This window comes from Anser anser (assembly GCF_964211835.1).
Source record: "Anser anser genome assembly, chromosome: 16".
Taxonomy (NCBI): domain Eukaryota; kingdom Metazoa; phylum Chordata; class Aves; order Anseriformes; family Anatidae; genus Anser; species Anser anser.
In genome coordinates, this window is record NC_139737.1 from 1,802,798 (window position 1) to 1,827,174 (window position 24,377).

The 24,377-nt window shown below is 48.8% G+C and overlaps 1 protein-coding gene across 4 annotated transcripts in view; it reads left to right on the forward strand.

The window, feature by feature from the left end:
• Nucleotides 1-1,282: 1,282 nt before the first annotated feature.
• Nucleotides 1,283-24,377, forward strand: part of DNAJC5 (DnaJ heat shock protein family (Hsp40) member C5) — a 31,242-nt gene continuing 8,147 nt past the window's right edge. The window contains exons 1-7 of one of the 4 annotated variants that reach the window (XM_083801123.1): nt 6,116-6,193; nt 6,299-6,448; nt 6,635-6,718; nt 16,431-16,498; nt 20,287-20,422; nt 22,697-22,910; nt 23,969-24,140. In XM_083801123.1, coding sequence (XP_083657249.1) covers nt 20,316-20,422; nt 22,697-22,910; nt 23,969-24,140 — 493 coding nt within the window. In that variant the 5' untranslated portion in view covers nt 6,116-6,193; nt 6,299-6,448; nt 6,635-6,718; nt 16,431-16,498; nt 20,287-20,315. Of the gene's footprint in view, nt 1,440-2,292; nt 2,373-6,115; nt 6,194-6,298; nt 6,449-6,634; nt 6,719-16,430; nt 16,499-20,286; nt 20,423-22,696; nt 22,911-23,968; nt 24,141-24,377 lie in introns of those variants that run through there. The other 3 variants (XM_083801122.1, XM_083801124.1, XM_083801125.1) reach the window with 3 other exon arrangements.

Below are 24,377 nucleotides of genomic sequence, written 5' to 3' on the forward strand. Positions count from 1 at the left end.
GAGGGCTTGCACGACGGCTCCAGCGGCCGCGATCCCCTGGGTCCTGCTGGCGGTGGGCTGGGGGGGGAGCAGCGGGGGGAGCGCAGCGCTCGCCCGCAACATCTCTCCGTCTCGTGGGCTTGCGCCTGGGGGTCCCAGGGTGCGACATCCTGCATTTTGGGGGGGGGTGGTGAGAGGGACCAGGCCTCCCCGGGAGGGTCGGTGCCAGCCTGGTGGGGAGCTGGGCACGGAGCGAGGAGGGCACGCGGTGGGTGTTTAATTAGCGGCTGGGGCTCCCTTGGCAGAGGGGATTCGGCTCCGTTCGTTCCTTTGAAGCGTGAGTCAGCGGCGCAGCCGGGAAGGGCTGGCGGAGCCGCACGGGGAGGGCAGGAGCTGGCAGGGCCCTGCTGAAGCCGGGGCAAGCAACCGGCGGCTGTGTCCCCGCACCGGCACCGGGGTCACCCCCCTCCGGGACCCCCCACCCAGGGCACTGTCGGGATCACACCCGCCAGTGGGAAGCCACAGCGTTCCCCCGGGGAGCAGGTGGGAGCGACTTGGGCAACCGGGAAAAACGCTCCGACCCTGAGCTCCGATAACAACCCGCTTTTAATTGTGAGCCCTGGGTCGTTCATTAAAAGGAACTGGCTCGGGACCTGGCTCCTGGGGCAGGCCAGAGCCGGCAGCCCCGGGGGGCGCAGGCTGGGTACTGAGGTGGTGCCTGGAGGAAAGGGCGTGCGGGGAGGGCGCTGAGGAGGGGTTACGTAGTGGTGACGGAGCCCGGCCGGTGCCGGGGGCGAGCACCTCCTGAGGAGGCCCGGGACCGCCGCTGCACCCCCCGGGGCCTGCGGGAGCCGGGCCCTGAGGGAGCCGGGCCTCCATCACCACAGCCCCGGTGGCGACGCTGAGCTCGAGGCGCGGCGCGCGGGAACTACCCCCAGCCCTCCCTGGTGGTCTAGTGGTTAGGATTCGGCGCTCTCACCGCCGCGGCCCGGGTTCGATTCCCGGTCAGGGAAGTTCCATTTTGCTGCCGCTTTTCGCCCGCGGCCTCCACGCGTTTATCCACCCCCCCCCCCGTGCCCACACTCCCCACGCGCCCACACCCCCCACGCGTGACTGCGTGATTCGCCCCCTCCCCTCCCTTCCACGCCCGCACTGCGCACGCGCCCCCCTCCTCTCCTCCCCCCCCTCCTACCCCCCACATGCGCGCCCCCGCCGTGGGCGGCGCGCTGCGTGCACGCGCCCGCGCGGAGGACCGGGAGCGGCGCATGCGCGGTGCGTGCTGCGCGCGGCGCCGGCCCCTCCCCCGCCCGCCCGCGGTCGGCGTCGCCGGGTCCCGTCAGGAGCGGTCAGGGGGCGCCGCCGCCGCCCGGAGCCGCCCCCGCCTCGCCCCGCCCCGACCGGGGCTGCCCGGCCCCGGCCCCGGCTCCGGCCCCGGCTCCGACCCCGGCCGCGGGGTGCAGGTGAGCCCGGCACGGCCTCAACCTCTGGGCCTCGTTCGTAGCGCAGGGCCCGGTCCTCGGCCCCGCCGTGGGGGGGACGTGAGGGGCCTGAGGGGGGACGGGGCTGAGGGGATGCGGGGGGCTGAGGAGGCTCTGAGGGGGATGGGGAGGCTCTGAGGCGGATGGAGGCTGGGGGCTGAGGGGACGGGGGCTGAGGAGGCTCTGAGGGGGGCTCTGAGGGGCCTGAGGAGGCGCTGAGGGGGCTCTGAGGCGGATGGAGGCTGGGGGCTGAGGAGACAGGGCCTGAGGGAAGGTTGGGGGCTGAGGAGGCTCTGAGGGGACTGCGGAGGCTCTGAGGGGGATGGAGGCTGAGGGGAGGTTGGAGACGGAGGCGAGGCTGGGCCGGAGGGGGCTCCGAGGGGAGGTTGGGGGCTGAGGGGGCTCTGAGAGGGCTGGGAGGAGGTGGGGGGCTGAGGGGGCTCAAGGGGGGCTGAGGGGAGGTTGGGAGGCTGCGGGGGTGAGGGGGTGGGGGCTGAGCCCTGAGGGGCCCTGAGGGACCCCGAGGCCCAAATGGAGGCCGCAGGGCCGGGGGGCCATGGGGGGTGTGGGGGCGAGCAGCGGGAGGGGCTTGGGGGAGGCACCAGGGGCTGGGGGCATGCGGCTGGGGCTGGGGGCACGGGGCGAGCCCGGGGGGGGGGGGGGGTTCGGAGCCTGCATCCATCCCTGCGTGCTGCGGCGCTGGGAAGCACTGCGGCGCCTTCCCTGGGAAGCTCCTGCTTGGGGGGGTGGGAGCCCCTTCTTCCTCCTCCTCCTTCTCCTCTTCCTCCTCCTCCTCCTCCTCGTCTGCCGCCCACATGCGCATTCCTCCGCCGCCCCACAGCGTTTTAGGGGCTTGGATCCTCAGGCTCGGGGCTGTAACGATTGAGAAAGAGACAAAGCAAAGGCCCTGCAAAGGTGAATCCTAAATGAAAGCCGTTTGTGCGCCGCGGGGACTGTGATTCACCATGACTGGCTTTCGCTGGAGGGATCTCGGAGGGTTTTTGCTTCCCCTTCCTTACGTTGTTCTACTTAATTTTTTTTAAAAATGATTCGGAAGTGCTCAGGTTATGCCGTGCTTAACGAGCGGCGTATTACCAGGAAGTAAATCCAGCTTTAAAATAGGAAACTTGCGAAGGCAGCATTATTCTAATTATTTGCGCGGCGTCTTGTGGCTCTCGCATTAAGAATTCCAGGCAGGAAATCCCGGTGATGTCGAACGTAACGGGACGAAGCAGAGACAGGGAGTTCGCTGGTAACGCCGCGCTCCTGCCTTTCTGATTATCCATACCTCGCTGCCGTGGGCTTTATTGCTGGGGGAGCCCTTCCCTCCTTGGAGAGCAAGGCGAAAACCCTCCGTGCCTGCCTGTCGCTGGGTGACACGGAAGGGAAAGCTAGCCGGCGCTATGGTTTTTTTAAGGTTTGTTTTTATGGAGGTATTAATTTTGGGGTAATGAGTGCTGAGAGACGTTGCTGTAGAGCTGGCTGTGCTTAACAGCCGTTCTCATGCGGTAAAGCTGAAGAAAACTGCGTACATTGGGTACATAATCATGCGGCAGTATAAAATAATTCTCCTAGCTAATGTCTGTCAAATGTTCCCGTGCTGGTTTATCTTTAGGAAATAAAAACGTTGTCTGTGTGTTTAAATACCGTATGAGTTTGCTGCTACCGAGGCAAAAACTTGCAGGCCACGTTCACCTGGTGGTGGTTCACCCGCTTCGTTGGGCAGGTGAAGCTCTCACAAGTAGCCAGATGTGAACGGAGCCAAGGGATTTTCCTTTTGAAACGTATCAAGATTGTACCTATTTAGCTTCTTACATAGTGTCAGCCACGTTAAAGTGGAAATTATTACGCTCACAACAATTTCATTAGAGGTGTTTTAAAGTTTTAAGGCATCCGTTGGTTTCAGGCTGCTTAGCATCGCTGTTTACTTTTTTGTTTACCTCTGGTAGAAAATGGTGGAGTCCTAATCTAAGAGGTTCTGAGAAACAGGCACCAAATTAATTTGCATTAATGAATTAGTTCTAATAATTTAAGTACGCCCTGCTTTGGGAGGGGGAAAAGAGGGGCGACGGAAGCTGGAGTGAAAGAGAAATTGATTTTGACGGAGTACAGAATGCGAAGAAGTTTAATTTTATTGAGCAGCTTTCTGCGGTTTTCTCGTGGTGCTCTGAGGACTTCAGAGAAACGTGTCGTGATGTTGGCTGAGCAGCCTGCGCTGTGGGTAACCCCGAGCTTGGAGGTGAGGCTTTGACTCACACAGCTGTTTGCAAGCATAAATAAATGTCTCTTCCCTCCATCCGTTACTTCGTCTTGGGGATTGTCCGTGGCATTTAAATGAAGGGGAGGTGCTGCAAGCCCGTCCTTTTTCCTCCTGATTTCTGTTGTGTTTTATCGATGAACTGCAGGACCGAAGCGGTGGTAAAACCCAGGTGGAGACTTCCTAACTTCACGGGGCGGCTGCCGCTATATTTAACCAGCCTTTATCAGGGAATGGCTGCACAAAGCAGCGTCTTTGTAGTGTGTTTTGTATCCACGTAGCCCTTACATCCACATTAATTGCTCCCCACAAGCATAAACGCCCTTTCGGGCTGCCCTAAAAGCCAAGAAACCTCACCAAGATGGTGAGCCTCCTTCCCTAGCACGGCGTGAGCAAGCCGGCGCAGTTTGTGGTCGAGGTGGCAAAGCTGTCAGTAACGTCAGCTGCGAAGCTACCCGAGGTGGTTGGAGCCTGCAGATGCCGGCTTTGCAGCTGATCAGAGCGGCGGGGGAGATTTCTCCGCTCCACGGGTAAGCTTTTCTGTGGGGCCGAGGGCAGGCGCCCGTCGTGGCAGCGGTGAGGCTGGACACGCGTGTTTCGGAAGGATGGAGCGGCCGCAGAAGGTGGTGTGGGGGCCTGGTGCTGCGCAGGTCGGGTCTGAGCCTCTTGGCTGGGCTTGCAAGCTGTGGTGTTGGGTGGTCGCTGTCAGGGAGGGTGTTGTTCATCCTCATATTTCTTCTTTGTGAGCTTCAAGAAACGATCTGTCTGCGTTCGGGGACTTTGGTGGTGAACGTTAGTGGGAGCCTCGCTGGGTTACGTACATCTCGGTTTAGGTCAGATGTAAAAGTTGCTGATATGGCTTTTTTTTTTTAAATTTATGAATTCAGTTCCCTGAGAGTCCTCTCTGGGAAGGTGGGCATGCTTTGAGCATGGCAGGTGGTTCTGCAAACCCCCTTCTGTCCACCTAAATACCGTAACATGCAGCAACAATACTGTAACCGGCCTGCAATAAATGCTGCGCTTCCCTCGGTTTCCTGGTGTTTTCTCTTATTTAAGTCTCTATAACGTGGACATCTAGATCAAAACGTGTTTTCGATGTGTTTGCGCAGCCAGGAGGCTGGCCTCGCCGCTCGTAGCTGCGCTCCCCTGCTGAGCCCAGCACCCCTTTGCAGCTCTTTGCCACCGAGCGGGTGGGAATCGGGCAGCTTGGGAGGGGGGCCGCCCGTTCCCGGGAGGCCTCACCCAAAGAAGAGGCGCTTCCAAAGCTGGGTTTGCGTTCTGTTCGGCAGGTGGCCTCACCTTTGGCATGGGACCCCTAACCTGGAAGCAGACGGCGCGGAGCAGCGCAGCGGACCGCGCGGCAGCCTCGGGAATTAGTTGTGTGACCGCCTGCGCTGCAGGACGCGGAGGGGTTGTGACAAAGTCTGGGCGGAGGTACGAGGGGCGCGCCGAATGCTGAGGACCGGAGCAGAACGGAGCGCTTCTTTACTTTAACGTAGGAAAAGTGTTTCCCTTGTGCTCCGGTAACTTAAATCAGGTGAATTAAGCAATATGGGTTTAGAAGCGTCCCTGTAAATGCTTTGCCTGTTTAACTCTCTGCCTGCGCTGGCCAACAAAGCTCTTCTCTGATTTCGGGAAGATTTGGTGCCTGGGTGTTTGCAAAAGAAAAGGCTTGAAGTAGAAAGGAAGTGGCGGAGCGATGTTGGTGCGTGGCTGTCAGCGGGTTGCCGATGCTCGCAGCCGCTCGGGAGCTGCATGGGAGTTCTTGCTGTTATTTTAATGTGTTTTCTGTGAGGGGTTTGCTACTGCCTCGGCCGCCGTGTGCTGCTGGTCTGCTAACCAGTGACTGGGTTTGTTATTGGAAGGCAGGCGTTTGAATAGTGGTATATTTTAAGATTAACTTGGAAGTTCAGTCGGACTGTTATCTTCACAACTGGGCTTCGTCTGTTTTTATTCGAAAGTACACATTTTAGCTCGAGAGGCGCTCTGTTCCCTAGCGCAGACAGTGTAAGCTGATAGCAAAGAATTACATTCCAGAAGGTAAATTCTTCAAAACATCGCTGAAATATTTTAATGAGGTGATAACAGCTACCAAAAAGAGTAACGATTTTCTTCTCTGCATCCAGTAGCTAAATAATAATTCCTGATGTTAGGTAGCGGGGTTTTAGTGCACTGGTGCTGTGCAGGTTTTTCCTGGGCTGGGGTGAGTGGGCCTGCCTTAGGACGCGTTCAGATTTCTCGTGTCCTGGCAACTTCTCCTGATTGCACTGAACTTTTATCTGCATTGCACTAAAACGTGCCTGTTTAAAATCCTTCTCTGCCTTCTTCGGAGACGCCGAAACACTTTGAATGGCAGCACGCTGTAAGGGCAGCATTAAAATTCCGTGCCTTTTTCTTCAAGCTGCAGGTTTTTCTTGTGACCTGGAGGTGCAGCGGCGCGGCGGTACCCATGCGAACAGCGCGAGGCTTCTCGGCCCAGGTCAGCCTAAATTAGCAGCTGTTCCCTTCCTTCCCTTTCATCACCCGCTCAAATCTGTTGTGATGAGAATACAGGTTTGTGATGAAAGATTTCTTCTTAACTCAGCGCTGCGACTGCATGCTGTTGGGTGAATGATGGAGCAAGTAAAAACCCCAGTGGCATTTAGTCGCCTCTTCCTGAAGCGCTGCTCGCCGGCTCATTGTTTTATGACATGATACGTCATTCTGTTCTAAAAACTCAGCGCAGTGACACGAGGTGAGCTGTCCTGAGCCTGCTTTCGCGGGCTGGCGCTGCTGCAGCTGCCCGACGGCTCTGAAGGTCGGGCTCTGCACCCAGCTGGGCGCCGTGGCGCTGGGCAGGAGCTGGCCGAAGAGCCGCAGCCAGACCCGGGTGCTTCCCCGCTGCAGCCCTCGGCTCAGCTCTTCCCCTCCCTCCGAGCAGAGCGTGCCCCTGCCTTGCCTTATCCGCTGCACCAAGCCCGGTGGGTGATGGAGGCGTGAGGAGGTTGGTTCCAGGCGGCACACGGTGAGTATTTCTACGTCTGTGAAGGATGTAGGAAGAAGCAGTGGCTAACTGCTCGATCCAGGAACGCTGATGTGCAGCATCCTGCTTTTGCTTTTGTCACGCCTTCCTCACTTGGCTTCGCCTGGGTCTTCCTGCAGCTGCGTTACCTGGTAGCGGTGATGTTCTGGCATGTTCGTGGCCAGAAATACGGCCAGGATAGGAAAGGGGAATGTGTCGGACCTACGGCATGGTAATGCTTCGCCGTGAGGGTAGGAAGAGCCCAGAGTTTACTGATGTTACAGGAGCCAAATAGGAAGTTACAAAAAGGAGAAACTTGCACAGGTCTGTTTGCTTTTGTCCTTTTAAGTCTTTACGTTCTGGCTGTATTTCAAAGGAAAATATTCTTTTTCTTTCCATCTGTCATTGCTTATTTGATGTCTTACCAGGATTTTCTGTTCCTGTGATGGCAATACCTTAGCAATCTTATTTATGCTCGGAAATATTTTGCAGTTTTTGTGCCACAATTCCAGCGCGGGGTGTGTAACAGCCGTGTGGGCCTTGGCCTAGGCTGGGCCGGACATTAAAGAGATTTCCTTAGGAATCTGCTTTTCACAGCGTGGGGATTTAGGAACATTTCCCGGAGAAACATAAGGAGGTTTAAAGCTGCACGTCGGGAGAAGGGGGACTTGGGAGGCCGAACTCCAGCTGCTTTGGTGGGCGGTCGCTTGCGATGATGGCTGCAGTCATCCGGGACGTGCCAGGTGTGGGAAATGCCTTCCACCAAGGCAAGGTTGCACCGCGTGAGATATTTATAATTTCAGGTTTCAGCCGTTCTTGCTTGGCGGGCAGCTAAAGGATTTAACAAACACGCTAAGAAATGTCTTAATCTTGCTTCTCTGAAGTCACGAGGGCAGCGTGGAAGTTGGTGTTCTTGCTGCTGCTGCTAAGAGATGCGAGAAGTGGGATGAGAAGCGGAACGGGACGCGGTGGAGATCTCGATCGGGTCGCGCTGCGCGTCTCCGACACGTGACGGCTGCGATAGCAGCGGGCAGAAGGGGCGTGAAATAAAATCACCGTGTGTTCACGTGCTTGGGAAGGGCACGCGGGGTCCTTGTGAAATCAGCCGCTGTCTTGCACAGGGAATTGAAACTACTTTTTTTTTTTTTTTTTTATAAGTTTTGCTCTAGTTCGGATCCAGCAGGGGCTGGTGCTGTCCTGACACGGTGCCAGGTCAGAGCGAGCACCCGTGCGCCATCTCGATTCGCCTCACCCTCCACGACGGGCTTGCGTTTCAGGCGGGGGACCTCGCCGCTCGGGGACGTCGGTGGGGCAGCTGTCTGTTTCTTTTCCTCCTCAGGGGTTTCTTTTCCTTCTTGCCCCATTTGGCATCTCCTGTTCTGCTCATTGCTGGGGAGGGAAGGGAGCACGGCATCGCTTGGTGCCTCAGTTACAGCCGATGTTTCTCATGGGCAGTAACCAGCGATATTTGGTGATATTTTCAGCTCTAAATTGAGTCGAAAAACCCCATTCAGTGACTATTAAAAACACTGAATTGATTCAAGTTCCAGGTTCGCTTCGAGTTCCCGTTCTTCGTGAGCTTTAGGAGCGCTTTCCACGTGATAACCACCCAACTCCATCAGTCGCACGGCGAAGCTGTTTCTCCACCGAGTGTGACTGCAGCGTGTGCCTCCCGTTACGGGGCTGAGCGGGGGAAGAAAAGCAGGCGATGAACCATGTCTGCTCTTTAGAAAGCTGCTTTCCTTATCACAGGGGTTCGGTTCGGCCAACAGGCTGGTGGTTCTTCTTGGAGGCCCTGAAGTTAGTGCCAGGAAATACCGTACTGAGCTTTAAATAGATCAATTGCAAAATAAATGCATGTTATATAATAAATATGCAAAATAAATGGATGTTGAACAGAAATACTTGACCTGGATGACAGTGAAAATATTCCTCTTTGTTAATGACTCTCTCCCTCAGTGTTTTTTCCTTTCCTTACCAAGTTCCTTATTTCCGTGCTCACTTAATTCATCCTCATGGCCCTTACAAAAGTTGCTTTGCCACAACGTTTGCTGTTGACAATTAGCTTAGGAAAACCAGGCAAGCTGAATTAATCAGAAGTTGTTTGGGAGCTGCGTGGCTGTAGCTTCCCAAGCACACGTCGTCATTTCCCTGAGCGGTTCAGATAACAGGAACAACGATCCGCATGACTTTATTTTTTGTTACCAGCCCTGAAACGGGACGTGTTGGATGAAATACCTCGCGTGGCGAAATCCCAGCGTCTCCCGTAGCTGTCCTCTCAGGTGCAACTTCGGAGCCCGGTTTCCTGCATCTTATCTTAAAACCACGTTTCTTCCCGTGACTTGTTCTGCTGACATCTTCTGCGTAAAGCCTCTTGTGTGTCAAAAATTATCTTTCAGCGGTGGCTTCCACTCTTCCTTCCTTGCTGTTACAAAGCTGCTTAAATGTATAGATATATAAACTTGCTTAAAAGTAACCCTGAGTGAGGGAACAGCGGTATTTTGCAACAAATTCTGGTCCTCTGGGGGTCTTCAGGAGGAAGTACTCCCAGATCGTGAGGATACCGGTGCTTTAGTTTCGCGTTCACAGCATCACACCGCGGGCACGGGCAGAGCAAGGAGATGTTTTACTCTGGTGTTAGTTAGGATCAGAGGGAGGAATGAAAACAGCAGTCACAAAAACCATAGGGTTTTCTGGCTTCGTTCTCAGCTGTTTGGGTGGAAAAAAAAAGACTAAATGTGCTAATGCTACGCTTTACACCAAAACTAAAAGCCACGTGTAGTAGGAATGGCAGCGATTAAATTACGAGGTAGTATAATAGCGGTGGTTTTGTCCTGATTCCTCTGAAGTGTGATTGCAGTCAGAAAACTTACCTTATAAAAAACATACGTGTTGAAATCACTCAATTAAAGTCAGTCTAAAAGGCGCCTTTTTCCCTGAGTGCGAGGTTTGCAAACCAGGTCTGCGGTCTCAAATTCCCGCTGTGTCTTGTTGTTAATCACCGGTGAGGAGTGGGAAAATCAGCTCCGTTCCGTTACCTTAGGATGTCTAAATTATGGGCTTGCTTCTTTTGGAAATAGCCAGGAAACAGTGGTGCCAGAGCGAGCGGTGGAACTGGAGACAAACGCACGGCTTGCGGGTGAAATGTGGGCAGGGAGAGAGAAGAGTGGGAATAACTATCGGTACGCTGAGGGCAGGAGGGAGGGCAGGGTAACGTAAACCTCGGCTTGGTGAGACCACGCCGTGTAGTTAGGAAATACCGAGGAGTTTATCCCCTGTGAGCAAACGGCAGCTCAAATGGAAGCCACGCTTTACCAACCCCTGGGCTTTATTTTGGATGTTTCCAGCCAAAATGAGCCCGGCAGAGACAACGAGCGAGGGCTTGGGTCCGGAGCACGTCGCAGTCCCGACTGACTCCACCACAGGGATCGTATGCTGCTTCACGTGTAGGGCTGTAATAAGGAGAGAGTTACGTTAGCAAATCATTCACAGAGACTTTGTTCGGTGCTGTGAAAGCCGTTTTTAATTGCTAGGCGCCAAATGTGTGTCATCAGCCCCAAGGTACTTTTAGGAAACTGCAGAAAACTACAGTCCGAGTTGTATAAACTGTGCAGGTCGGTTCAGATTGTGTTGTGGAAATGTAACTCCTTTTCTGCTCAGGGTACCAGCGTGCTGGGTAGCTGAACGGGCAGCTACGAAGCTCCTCGTGCCCGTGGAGGTGATTTCGGCAGCGTTTGGCGCTGCCCAGGGGGACGGAATCGGTAGCATGAAGGCGACCGAAGAAAGTTTCGCATCTCCACCTTTTTTCGTTTGTATCAGCTGGCTTAGTAAATCCGTGGTTATGACTTTCACCTGGTTATTGTTTGTTTCTGTTCTGCTGCTCTGGGCTCGTGGGGCTTTTCAAGCTGCCTCCTGCTTGCGGAGGTGAGGGGTGTGCCTTGGGGTCCTGCGCTCGCTGGGGCAGCGTCGTCCGGAGCTGAGGTGACGCTGGCCGCACAAAAGCCACCCGCAGGTGGTCTCAGTCCTCACAGATCCTTACCTGGGCCTGGAGGTGCTCTGCTCGTGCCCGCTCCCCCTCACAGCAGCCCAGCACCAGGGTTTGGAGGGGTTTCTCCCACCTGCTTAGGGCCCGCTTCTTCCTGGTGACTCCTTCGGAGGCTTCACTTCTTGTGTGGGTGCAACCTGGAGAATAGGAAGGGAAAAACAGCCTGGTGGTTTGTTGTTGTTGTTTTCAAACGTACCTTCTTAGTGTCTAATCTTGTCTGAAAAGAAAACAAATCCGTTGTGCCTTTTTTTTGCCTTTGTTTCTTTCTGGTCTGATAAAGAAGCCTTTGAATGCCTGCTAGAAGCTTGGGTTTTCTGTTTCGTACGGGAGGAAATTAAAATGTTCTTTTCTCTGGCAGTTTCTGTGAGGAAGTGAAATGATGAAACAGTGAAGTCTCCTCCCCGCTCCACAAAAACCGGGGAAATGCAGTTGAGTAAGTAGGAGGAGAAGGGATTTTTAGAGATGCTTAATTTTTAAACTGTGCAAAAGGCCAGGTCTTTGGAATGAAAGTCTTCACAGCTGAAGGATACAAGCGCTGCTCGAATCCCTGCGTGCCGTCCTAGGCTGGGGAGACCCGATCGGATACCTGAGGTAAAAGTACGTCAGAGAAGAGAAGCTTCTTCTTTTCTGTCTTGATCGGTTAAGGGAAAAAAAAGGTGAAATTTTGTAGATTTTTAATACCTACTTACCCTGTGAAATAGGAAGTGAGGACGTGGCTTAACAGAGACAGTTACGTTGGTTCCTGGTGTCGGACAGAGGCACTTAAGCCCTTTTTTTTTCCTGACCTGCGTGGCGTGGTGGGTGGCTGTGTCTGGGAGCTTGGCTTTCGAAATTCTGCTGGTGTTCTGCTTCTTTTGCGTTTTTGTTCCTGACTTTTGAAGAGGGAGATCTGTGTGCTGGCCTGGGGAAGAGATAATTAACAGACAGCTGAATGGCAGAGATTAATGACCAGAAAAGAGAGGTAAAGGTTTTCAAAATAAAATGTTCCACTCGATCATTTTAGATCAGGTTGAACGCGTGCAAATTACCTTCCGTTGTTGGTACAGCCTGGTCGTTTTTGCTTTTTTATGCGTTAAACTACTAAGTCATTAACAAAAACTTCATGATTGAAATGGCCAAGAGTTTATTTAATGACAGACAATTGCAATAATCGATTAGTTGTGAAATAATTCAGGTCTACCATTTGCACTGTGTAAAACCATACTCCTATATTCCTGTTCTGGTGTGGGGGGAAGAACGTACCTTTTGTCTGCCTCCATGGCTGGTAGCAAGAGAAGATAGATGGATTTTTTTTCTCCCTCTCTTGCTGCTGTAGATGAGCATGGGGCAATCTCGCCCTGCCCTTCCCAGTTAATTTCTAATAAATCTCTTTCCCTTTGGTGGACAGTTTGTAATTTGAAAGATGGGTTCGTGTTTGGGAATGTCACGCCGTCTTTTTTTTTTTGTGTCTCAGACTGCTTACGTGGCTTTTCTGAGATGTACTGCGTAACCTTTCTTTGTTCCTTCTTTTTGGCTCGCCAAAAACCGCCTGTGCTGCAAGAAGGTGCTGCTGGGCGGCCGGGCCTCCGTGACCCACCTGGAGCTGCCTGGCTTTCCTGCACGGCTTGTATGCAGCTACACGGGGCTCGGCCTGACCCCCCAAAGCAGCAAGGTGCTTGGAGCAGTCCGTGAAGGTTTGCTGCTCCTGTTTTGACAGCACAATCCAGTTTGATGAACCTTCTGCCCCATGGGTGCCTGGGTTTGGACTTTTAATACACCACCTTCAGTCGTCTTACCCACAAGCATGGCTTAGCAGTGTCAGCTGTATTTTTATGCGTGTAAACCCATGTGTTTCTTCTAACACGTCTGTATTTGAAGTGTAATGCTTTGGCTACGTTGTTGTAGTTAGTAGCAGTAGGACTTTTTAATAATATAGTTTAACTCGCCTAGCATGGAAGGAGCTGCACCTCTGAATAGACGCTTTTAAAAAAGTGCACGATCTCATTCTTTAGCAGAAATAAGTGACATTAGCATCACTCACCCGCAGCACTGAATGCTTTCTCTGATTGGTTTTAGTGCACTTTCATGCTATGAGCGGTCAGCGATCCAAACACCGCGTAGATGTTTATGGAGAAACGTTTAAGAGTAATAATGAGGCAACCAACAGAACTGCTGTTTTTTCTTAAATTTTTAAATGGCTGAGTGAGCAAATGCAGTTATTTCCATAGCCATATATAATTTGTGACATTTGCACTCTGCCATATAAACTACTGTAATGCCATAAGCAATAGTTTAATTTTGCTAAAGGATTAAGTAGGAGAAATGAAATCCTAAGTAGGGAATCTATCCTAAAACAGGCTTTTAAAGAATAATTTTTCTAGTTGAGGGGATAGAAAATGTAAATCTAATAGTTAATTTTTTTCATGATATAGAAGCCATTCTTTAGTAGGTTTGAATCTTACTCTAGTATAAGGTCCAAGGTCACAAGTTTTTATAACAGGTTGGTCAATCAGACTTAAATGGCTACATTTTAATCTGCTAAGCTTGTTAGAGCAACAACACTCGCGGCGCTGTAGTTAAGTTTGCTCCAAGTTTCAGTGCAAGCTCAGGCCGTAATGACGGGCCTTATCTCAGGCTAGACCTGAATTAACAGGGAAGTTGGGTTGCCTGGGACTTCATTTATTTTAAAACTGTTTTTTAGCGCGTACTTCAGATAATCCAGTGGAGATTTTATTAAAACTTTCACTGCTGGACGCCTATCTTCTGTTCCAAAGGGAAATGAATTTGGCCTTCTTTGTGGGAGAAAGATGTGTGCGTTTGGAATTAATTCCGTGGCTCTTAGGTCAGCCTTACATGGGTATTTATGTGTTAAAACTGTCTGGAGTCAACATGCTCTTCAGGATTAAGGTCAGAAAGGTCTGTTAACAGCTTTCTGCAATTACACTTTACCAACTTTTGATTCAAACTTTAGTAGAAGGCATGCGTGAGTTATGGTGCAACGCTTCAACGTAGGGTTTTGTTTCTGTGGTACAATGAAGGAGAAACGATTCTTCTGGCATATAGGATTTGTAGGATGTGTCCTCAGTTTCTGTAGTTTAAAAGCCTCTTGGAACAAGGTTTTCATGGGTAGATGTCTTAGCTAAAACTCCAGTATTTCAAGGCAGCTGGGAGAACGTTTACGAAGAGTATAACAGGTAATAGGACTTGTCAGAGCGCAGTTACTCGCCAGTGTGGTTTACCTTCAGCCTTTCACATCATCTTTCTGATACTGGTTCATCTTGGAAGTGATGTGAGCAAATAAGGACGTGAGAATAAAAAAACCTGGGAGTTTCTATTCTGTTTACTAATTGTATTTTTTGCCTTAATTGCAGCATTAATTCTTTAAATATTTGGTAGGTGTGGCATAGCTCGTGTACGTGACGTAGCTTTTGAAGCAAGGCATCCTGAAGATGCTTCGCTTTCTGCTGACAACCTCTGGAGCAGGACGATGACAGTTCAGTTCGTGCAGTTGTTGAATAATGATGGTTCTCCGGCACGCGTCAGAAGAGGTTAGGGCAGACAGGAGGAGAAAAATACGGTTTTATCAAAAAAGGGTAGGTCTGGGAACGTCTGATTTCTGTAAGGAAAAGTTGGCTTATATCTCTTGGCTGGAGGAAGAAAAGGTGCTGAACAGTACCTACAGCCAGTGTACGTGGAAAATGTAGTACATTTTAGATAAATTGGATGCAGATTTGCAGAACAAATGAAGCTAGAAGAACTGGTGTTGGTATGAGCAAAATAGTTGAAAGAGCAGGCAGACGTCCCGAGCGTGTTTCTTCAGTTACGCTACAAACCTTCGTGCCGTAGTTGTGATACTGCTGAGCTGTTTGGAACCAGGTGACATCCATTAATCTTGATTTTTTTTTAAAACACTTCCTTTTTCTTTTCAGATTTTTGTCCTTTCGATTTCTCTCCCTTTGGTTCTGTTCTGAACGCCGTGCAGTGAGATACCCGGGGGTAACTCCAGGCAGGGTGTGACACGGAGCCGGGGAGCTGCCGGCCACGGTGCAGCAGAGCACGGGGCTGCTGCCCCGCTGGCGGCAGCAGGAAGGAGGAGACGAAGCCGACTGTGCTCTGATCTCATCAGAAGTGACTTTGTGACTCCTGGCGTGGAGTAGGTTTGTTCTGTACCTGCTTAATCAGAAATAAATTCCAATTTATCGCAGTGATGGCTTTTCCCTAGGGTTTCCCGCAGCACCACGTAGCTTTGTGAAGGTCCCTGTTGTTCATGTTCTCTTGTTTTCATGGTCCGCAGCAGTCGGTGTAACTTTGTCTTGACCACCAAAAGGAGTATTTTCTGTTGCTGCATCACCTCAGGTTCTCTTCCTCCTCGTACGCTGAAGTGAGACTTGTTTCTCCTTTGTGCAATCTGCTTCAGAGCACGGGAATGGGAATTATAATAGAATAGCTCTGTCAGAAGGGGCCTTCAAAGACCATCAAGTCCAACTGCCCGACCACTTCAGGGCTAACCAGAAGTTAAAGCATATTATTAAGGGCGTAAGAGCCATCCTTTAGGTTAAAAGTGAGGTTTTCTTGGTGGAAATTTGCCCTGGCAAAATGAGCTGATGCTGCTGTGCAACTGAAACACACGGAGCAGTCTGGACGTGGTGTAAAATGACATTGAAATTGGCAGAGTGCAGCGCAGCCGCTCCGTCTCCTCGCACGCCTCGGCCATCAGAGTGGCAGTGCTGCTACTAACGGTGAAGAAAGGTGCAGTACAGACAGCGCTGTTGTTTCCATTGAAAATAAAAAGAAATATATATGTTTGTCAGGAAGGCACCTGAGATGTGAACACTGCTAAACCCTCTGTGCTGTGCAGGAGTTGCGGAGCTGTGGTTAGCCTCGCCTGGACCTGCAGCCGGCTGCTCCCTGGCGAGGGAGGCAGGAGAGGCTGCATGCCTGCTGCTCCTGCCGCCCTCCCGGTAGCTAAGCTTCTTTAGCAGTCTCTCTCTAACAACATTACAGGTTCTCAGGACTTAAAAAAAACACGCTTCCCTTGTTGTAAGTCCAGATCTTTCACAAATGCCTAAGAAGAAAAAGTCTGAAGTCTTACTGATAAGTGTTGTTATGGTTTGTGTGTGCCCATTGCTATTTGTGTGCCTGGTATCTTATTTTGGTTGCGTGTTCCTCTTCATGTAGGAGGCTTGGGAGAAGAGGCTGAAGTTACAGATAGAAGCCCAGAGCCCTTTAAGTATAGATTCAAGTATTTCTAACTTCATTTGACAGCTAAGCGTTTCTGAAGATAATATTTTACATTGTGGAGATTTACTGTAGTGTAGGATATTTTGGGCAATAAAAATACTCTTGTTTTATTTTGGATGTTAACAGCAAGGCAGCGTGTGAGTGAAAGCATGGTGGGAATACTGAGATGCAGCCTTCAAAATACGTTCCCTGATGCCAGCTGGCCACGCGGTAGGAAGGTGTATGCATGTTAACTGTGTCCTGGCTGCAGGATGCCTCCGTGTTCCCGATGGCTTCAATATTTATCTACTTCAAGTGAAAATTCTGCGTAATTAGATAACGGTTAACTTTTTCTATTTCCCTTCCTTCTCATCTTTAGCACGTTGCAAAGGATTGTTCCAACAAAATAATGGGATGACAAGTCCTCAGCGTAAGTCAGTGAAAAACTTACTGCTTTTGTTTTCTCTTTAGGAGATTCAGTTCTAGAGGTGCCTGCGAGCAGTTACCGCTTACCTCAGAATAGTCGAACGAGATTCCAGGTGAGTGCTGGGTTTTGTGGTTTCATGCAGCTGTGCGGGATGGCAGCCTGTCTCTTCGGTTCCTGCCCAGCACTTCCAGCATGGCTTTGCATTTCATGTTCTCATATTTTACCTAGTGTTCTTCTGTGGTAGGATTTTAAAAGTTATTTGGTTTCCTCTGCCCCTCCCAGACTTGGTGGTGGTGCTGAACATCCACAGCTCCTTTAGCAAGCAGCCTTTCCCTGAGCCTGCCCCCAGTGAGGAGTTCTGAGTGAGCAGCTGTGCCTTTGTGGCTTACATGGAAAAAAAAAAAAAAAGAATTTGAAATGTGGAAAGTGATATTTTAGGCAACTTGGCGCTATAGTTTCCAAAGGTTTGTTAATGCCTAAATATTTAATGCCCCAGCCTTGGAGTGAAGTGGAAAGCTACTGTTGTTAGGCAGCTCGTGGATGCTGGCGGCACTGAAATAATGCTGGCACTGTCTGATGAATTAGCCCTCCAGCGCTGTGCTGCTCCAGGTTGTGGTTCTTGCCAGCAGAGATGTGACTCCTGTGATTCGGTGCTGTTAAAAGCGCCTGCTGACTGCGTGAATAGCCGAGGTAACCTCCACCCTCCTTCCTACCACACAAATAAGCGCAGTTTCTTGGAAAAGGTGCTGCCCCGCTCGCTGCCCCCTTCCAGTTCAGGTCTCTGCACCTTCTTGCTGCGAGGTCAGCTGGCTGCCAGAGCCGGAGGAGTGGTGGAAATTCATGGCTGGGGCTGGGAGAGGAGGAGGCAGGGCCCCTGCTGCCGGCAGCTAGCTGTTAGCTCAGGAGGCATCGGGCTGAAGGCTCAGGCGTGGCTGGGCCAGGTTTGGAGGCTGGGAAGGTTTAGAAGGGAGAAGTTTCAGCCCTCCTTGCTTCTGACCGCCTGACCTGCTGTCGTCCTTCTTGGTGCTGATCCTCGCTGGGATGTCCCTAAAAAATGGCAGGGAACTATCCTTTTTTCTTTGTTGTAATTGTAGTCTGCCATTTTGGTGGGTTAAATTCAGGTTATAAAAGGGTCTAAGAAGCGGCAAACCTGGCAGAAAATAACATATCAACAGTTTCATGAAGCTTGATAGGATTCTTTTGGGAAGTTAAAAAGAAAATTAGTCCAAGGCCCAATTTGCCGTTGATGTATATAAGATGTTAAGACCAGTTTTCATGTAACTGTCCAGGTTTAATCTAATTCTTTTTGTTAAGCTGGTACCAATTACACTGATCTGGCCACGCTGAAAACAATTGCATGTTCTATTAAAGCTGACTAATGCAGGACGTTCTGGTACACAGATGGTTAAAAACTGTGCTGTTTAATCCAGGGGATTACCTTTCTTCAGGACCTTCTGAGCGAAACCTCTTCAGGGAATCCTGCTTGCTTAGGATACGCAGCAGATGGCTTGTTACTGCTGGGTACAACACTTCAAAAACAGAGCAGCTTTCAGTGCTGTGAGTTAGAGCCACTTGTAAAAACAGTAGGGTAGGTAATACCCTGCTTTATGAAGTCCTGTAAACTTAAATAACTCGCACCTTTATTGTATTTGTAATTCTGTTCCGTATTTGAAAAGCCAAAGGTTACATTCATAGTCATAAGGCTGCTCTGATCCTTTAAATAACAAGTTTCCCAGGTGAATTCCTGTTACCACCTTGGCCTCCATTCTTCTGCCGGTACCTACGCGTCCTCTTTGTACTGGTATTAAAAAGTAAATGTAAGCACCCCGCTACCCTGAACTTTTCAGATGAAAATGATTACAAATTGTAGCAGCATGAAATTTTCTTCCTATGTCTGTCTTTATTCTTGACATCAGCCTACAGACTGATAGACGCAGCCTGGATCAAATTGAATTTGTTTCTACTAAACCAATTGGCCCTCATTTAACAGCAGAGATTTCATTAAGCAGAACATGGTGTGTACCTGTGATCTGCAGCATCCGTGCGCCAGGGGCATGTTGGATTGATTTGGAAGGGAGCTCGTTTTGCCTAAGTGGAGCTACAGACTGCTAAACACAGGTAGTGGAGTGACAGAGAAGCGTCCCTGGGCAGGATGCTGCTCACAGCCGGTGGGCGTGATAGAAAGTGCAAGAGAATTTCCCAGGAAGGCCGTGAGGAAGAGGTGGTGGTCTCAGTTGATGAGAATGGAGCGCAGGAGCCTGCGCAGCCATCGGAGCAGCCTGTGAGATTAGCTAGATTACCGGCTCCGCGGCAGGATCACCGGTCTTTGACCTCAGCAGCGGGACTGCTGGGGGGGCAGGCTGGTGGTGGCAGGCGTGGAAAGCCCGTCCTGGAGAGGGTTTTGTCTCCTGTGCTCTTGGACGGGGTGGTTCTTGATGGTTTTTCCTCTCCTTGATGTTTTTCCTCTCCTTGATACTCTCCTGTGGAAACGGTTCAGTAGCTTATCGCTATCTTTTTAAAAGGAAAAAAAAAAAAAGATTTTTTTCTTCCTACATACATATCCTCCTTCCTGACTTGGAGTGTATTTTGGATTCTTGGCCTATGAATTTAGAGCTGCTGCTATAATTACTACCGTTATCATCATCATCATTATTAATTTATCGTGTCCTTATTAGGTAGCATTTAATTAAACTCACCAGAGCTGCCAATGATTTCTTGAAGGAAATTAGATGAGAGTTTACCAGTTCAGCAGGTGCACTCCAGTTACAGAAACCAAACGCAGTTACCAGTGTTAAACTAAGTTAAAGCTGGGGAGGCCAAACGCAGAAGAGCAGTTATCAGGTAGGCTCTGAGACAGACAGGGAAGGTCTGATGTCTGTATCCGTATCCATGCCACTTAGTCACCTTTGTGCCAGGACGACGATACCTGTGCATTGGAAACAACCCGGTGGGGTTTGTGAAGTGTATCAGCACCACGAGATCCTATCAAGACCCAAGCAGTGAAAGATCTTAGCGTGTTTCTTTCAGGTAGCGTTTTAAAAGCTGAAGTTATTAACTTTGTTATATAAGACAAAGGGTTAAATTTGAGAAGTCTGGTGCTTTAAATATCTTTTTCAAAGTCTACATAATCTGGTGTGGGCTAGCTGTAATGACATAATCCAAAAATAGCCAATAGTCTTCTCTTCAATGCTCATCCTTGCTGCAGTTCTGCAGCTAAAGAGTGGCAGATGCTAATCTCCTAAGGATGTTAGAGGACGTATCCAGATCTGTCCGCGGCGTGTCACCGGGGAGACCTCCAGGGTCTGCACATCTGAATTTAGAGCAGGAGGCTGTCGCTTTCCAGTAGCGTGACCGATCTAGCGTACCAGTTAAATGGTTGATTTGGTTATTACAGGGGAGATGGACGTGGAGCTTTGTGCTTACCCCGTGCACCTGTGGTGCAAAAAGGCAGCCTCAGCGTAACAGCAGCCTAGCTGTTGTCCAGTTATTTTTCTAGGCGTTGTCATGAATAAGTAATATTAAGACTAAGAAAGACGATGAACTAGCATTAGGGATGTGCATGTAGTACATACCTGTAGCTACGCTTCAGCCGTTGATTTTTATTTTATTTTTTTAAAGAGTGGAATTGAGTATATACACCGGTGATTCTACAGTACCTGGTGCTGCGCTGGAGATGTAGCAGTTTTCGCTGATAATTCACTGTTGGGTTCTTTGAAACTTTTAAACTTCCACGTTTATTAAGAGCTTTTTCTCTTCAATGCCAGTTAAAACCTAGAAGGTGAATTTTCACATACAGTTCCCATACCCTGAAGCCTCTCTTTTCAAGGCTGATTTGTCTAATAAGGTCTTTGTTCTTTTTAGTTTAAACATTTCTTAATCTTTTTTTTTTTTTTTTTCCAGGGACCACTCCTCTGTTCAGGTTGGTTAAGATGGCAGACCAGAGGCAACGTTCGCTGTCTACCTCTGGAGAGTCGTTATACCATGTGCTAGGACTGGACAAGAATGCTACTTCTGATGATATTAAAAAGTCATACAGGTAAAGTTTTGAGTCTCATACCTGTTGCCCGATAACACGAATAGCTTTTTAAGTGTTTGACAGATGTGGTATTTATGTATAGGCTCAAGCTGGTTTATTTAAAACCTTTGCAAGAAAAATCTGCGAGGACACCAGGTGAAAACACGTGGTTTCTTTTAAAAATTGTGTGGAAACCATGCCTAGACTGTGTGCGCCAGTGTTGTTAGATCCTTAAATTTTATTTATAGCAAGTTAAACTCTCAAATATGCAGTATCATTATGAACGTTCTTTATCTAAAAGTTGAACCAAGTTTTAAGGGTGGGATCAGAGTTTAACTCCTCATTTACGTTACGTAGCTTTGTGTCTGGCTTAGAGAACACAGCTGGGCAATCCTGCACCTTCACCCATCATTCCTAGTTCTGACACAGCGAGGTACAGACTGAAGGTGTAAATAAGGATGGAGGCTGACAATTACTTCTTTCTAAAATTACATTCAAAATTTCTTACTTTATGTGGAGTTGTTTTTAAAAGAGAATTTTTTCCAACTTTTTTTTCTTAAAGTTGGACATGTGAAATGGCTTCACGGTGACCAAGTGAAAACTTAGGATGGTTACAGGACTTCATCTTCCCACATTCCCCCCAGACCTGCTTATGTGCAATTGCTTTTTTACCTGAAGCATGAACTACGTACGGTCTTGTTAATTATTTGCCAAGTGGCAGTGTGTTTAACATTACACTAGGGGTCAGTAGGAATCTTTACTTGAGAATACGCTTCATAAGTTTTCTTTTAGTCTTCAACATTTACCAAAACCTTTTTCCCTTTCAAAGTCACTTTTTAATACTGATAGCACTTGCAGAGTGACATCCATGAATAAATTGGGCAGACAAACTATCAACAATTAGCTATGGCTTTCTAAAACCTAACTGGAAGTTCGAGGCAGTAATCCTCTAGCCTCAGTGACCAGAAAACGACTTTGCTCATGGAGGTAAAAACTGCAAACTTTTTTTCCTTTTACTGGCCACCTCTTGTTTTCGTTCCATTTGATCTGGAATGTCCTTTGCTGGCCTGTGGGCTATGGAATCTGTGTACACATGGGAAATGAAAAATATTTATCTATTGCAACCTGATAGTAGCTAAGTCCTCTTCAAGTTTACATAACTTCCCTCTAATTATAAAAACTGTGATTGTTTCAGTCCTCACCGAGCCTATGGCATTACTGGCAGCCCTGGGTGTTACCTTCCCATGCAACACCATCATAGTATAAAAATGCTTCAAGCGCACACTTGATCTATTATTTGAACTCTGATGTTGTGTATGTGCATCCAAACCTGTTCTTGCACAAATCTTTTATCTGAATGTTGCCCAGCTTCAAAGTTGTGATGTGTAAATGTCTGCAGGCTTCTATGTGTTTGTTAGGTAACAAGGCTCTTGTGGTCATTTTCTACAGAGGACAAGTACCTTTTTGGTGGTGGTGAGCTATTGGCATAGAATTCCAAATCACTTTCTGTTTTGGAGCACAAATGGCTCAAACGGCCAAACAGTGTTTTTTCTGTGCTCATTAAAGAAGTGTTTGGCCAGTACTGATTTCTTTCACTGCTTGGGCCGTGTCTGAACCTGCAAAATTCATCAGTGCTTAAAGTTTTGGATATTTTGTGCTATCTGTAGTGACCTCTGGGTGCGGTAAACTGCTGTCATTTAGTTGTAAGATCTAGGATGATATGGGGAGGTACGTTATCATTTCCTGATATTTCGAAACTCGAAAGCCAGTTCTATTCTAGCAAGACTTGAACTGAAAAGTATTTTGTACCTGCACAGGAACTGGTGAATTAACCACAAGTGATTGTCTGTTCTATTTTTGTGTTCCACCACTGTAGATCAGTTGTGGCAGCTTGCTTTTATTTACTCTTTGATACTATATGATAAACGTGTGGTGTCTCTCTTCTGTTAGCTTGGTTTTTGCTTCAGCAGGAGGAAAACCTACTGGTGGAAATTGCTGGGGCTGAGGGGTAAAAAGTGCTTTCTTCTTTTCTTCAGTGTCCCATTTTTTTTCCATTGGATTTCTGAGGATCCAATCCAGCAGTCTGAAATCAATCCTGCAAATTAAGCTAGACAGCGCTGTAGTGTTTTGTTATCAACAGGGAAGTGAATCAGAAATGAAGGAAACCGGAGCTGCTTAGATACTTTCAATGGGAACTGGAAAATCTCTATTGAGTGGCAGGCTACGGAATGGGGTGGGGGGGATGAGGAACACAAATCCCATTTTGTTAATCTATACTCTTTTTGCTTTCTGCAGGAAACTTGCATTGAAATATCATCCTGATAAAAACCCTGATAACCCAGAGGCAGCAGAAAAGTTTAAAGAGATCAATAATGCACATGCAATATTGACCGATGCGACAAAGCGAAACATTTATGATAAGTATGGTTCTCTGGGTCTGTATGTAGCAGAGCAGTTTGGTGAAGAAAATGTGAACACGTATTTCGTCCTATCCAGCTGGTGGGCAAAGGTAAATAAAAGTGCAAAGTTATTCGGGATTGACACTTAAAATCTTTAAAGAACTCCATTTGAAAATGGTGCTTGCTTTTACTTCTGGAACTTGTTGAATCTCTGACACCTTGTAATTTAACCTTCTCTTAACGGTGACTTCACAGACTCCAGATCATTTGTTCGCTTGCCCGTCTTTGTTTCTTGCGCGGTAGAAAAGAGTTTCACAGTATACCAAATTGCACAGCAAGCTCATGTTTCTTCACAGTACTTTTAAAGGTTTTTTTAAAAGGTGAAATAATTATTGTATAGCCGTCTTCTGTCAGCACCAAGGAGTTATTTTACTGGACTCATTATTTTTAAGCATAATATGCATGGTTATTTTTATCCTGTTGCCAGCGTTGTCTCCATCTCAGTTCCCTTGCAGGAAGCGAAGTCACCAAATCGTGGTGGTTTGCTCCCTTGTACAATTATTTTTTCAAACAGTTAGGCAGTGACCTCTCTGAAAACTTTCATTTTGCTCATTGCGACTCACTGTGATGGGCGCCCAGACAGACTCAGCTGGCTTTGTGTTGGCTTGCTCAGGTAGTGGTGGGATCTAATCTCCTAACTTCGGTGTGATGAGCTTTGCAGCCATGCCTACGGCCTTGGGTAAGTCCCTGCTGTAGGTACATGACAATCTGTACGTCGGCTAGCTAGTGTAAATCTGTTCCAGGGATAGTATGCAAACTACAGTCTGTCCTAAACTATTGTGCCTCTGGATTTCACTACAGATATACCTCGGTGTCATCTTGCAGATGTAGCAGGAAACATAGACCGCTTAAACCTAATTTCTAGGAATTTATTTAAGTAAACCAGACTGACAGTGTTAAGCTCAGTATAAGATGTTCGTAGCTGTCACCAGTTTTGCACATATTTTAAATACATCATGGTGGTTAAATATAAAAACGTAGCCGATATGTCTCTACATCACTGTATTTTTTTTTGTGTCTAGTTTCCGTATCAGAGTCTCACAAACTCAGTGATCACGGCGTGGTAGGCATAGATTATGAACATTTCTTTATCTTCTGTCCTCTGCAGGCCTTGTTTGTGTTCTGTGGGCTCATCACAGGCTGCTATTGCTGTTGCTGTCTGTGCTGCTGCTGTAATTGTTGCTGTGGGAAGTGTAAACCTAAACCTCCTGAAGGCGAAGAACAGGAATACTACGTCTCTCCAGAGGACTTGGAGGCACAGTTGCAGTCAGATGAAAGGGGTAGGTAAAAAAGCTGTGAGATTTCTAGAAGTCTAGGAGGACTGATGTTCAGAGAGTATCGGTCTCTGACCTCGTGCTCAGTGGGCTATTTAAGGAGCAGCGCTTGCTTTGTAGAGAGATCAGCACAGGTCTCTGGGGGAGAAGAAGCACCAGAGTTTAAAGGGTTACACGGGTAACACCACCACCAGGAATAGAGCTGCTGAAAAGTCCCCGTGGGTCTTCGCTGAACTAGGGTTG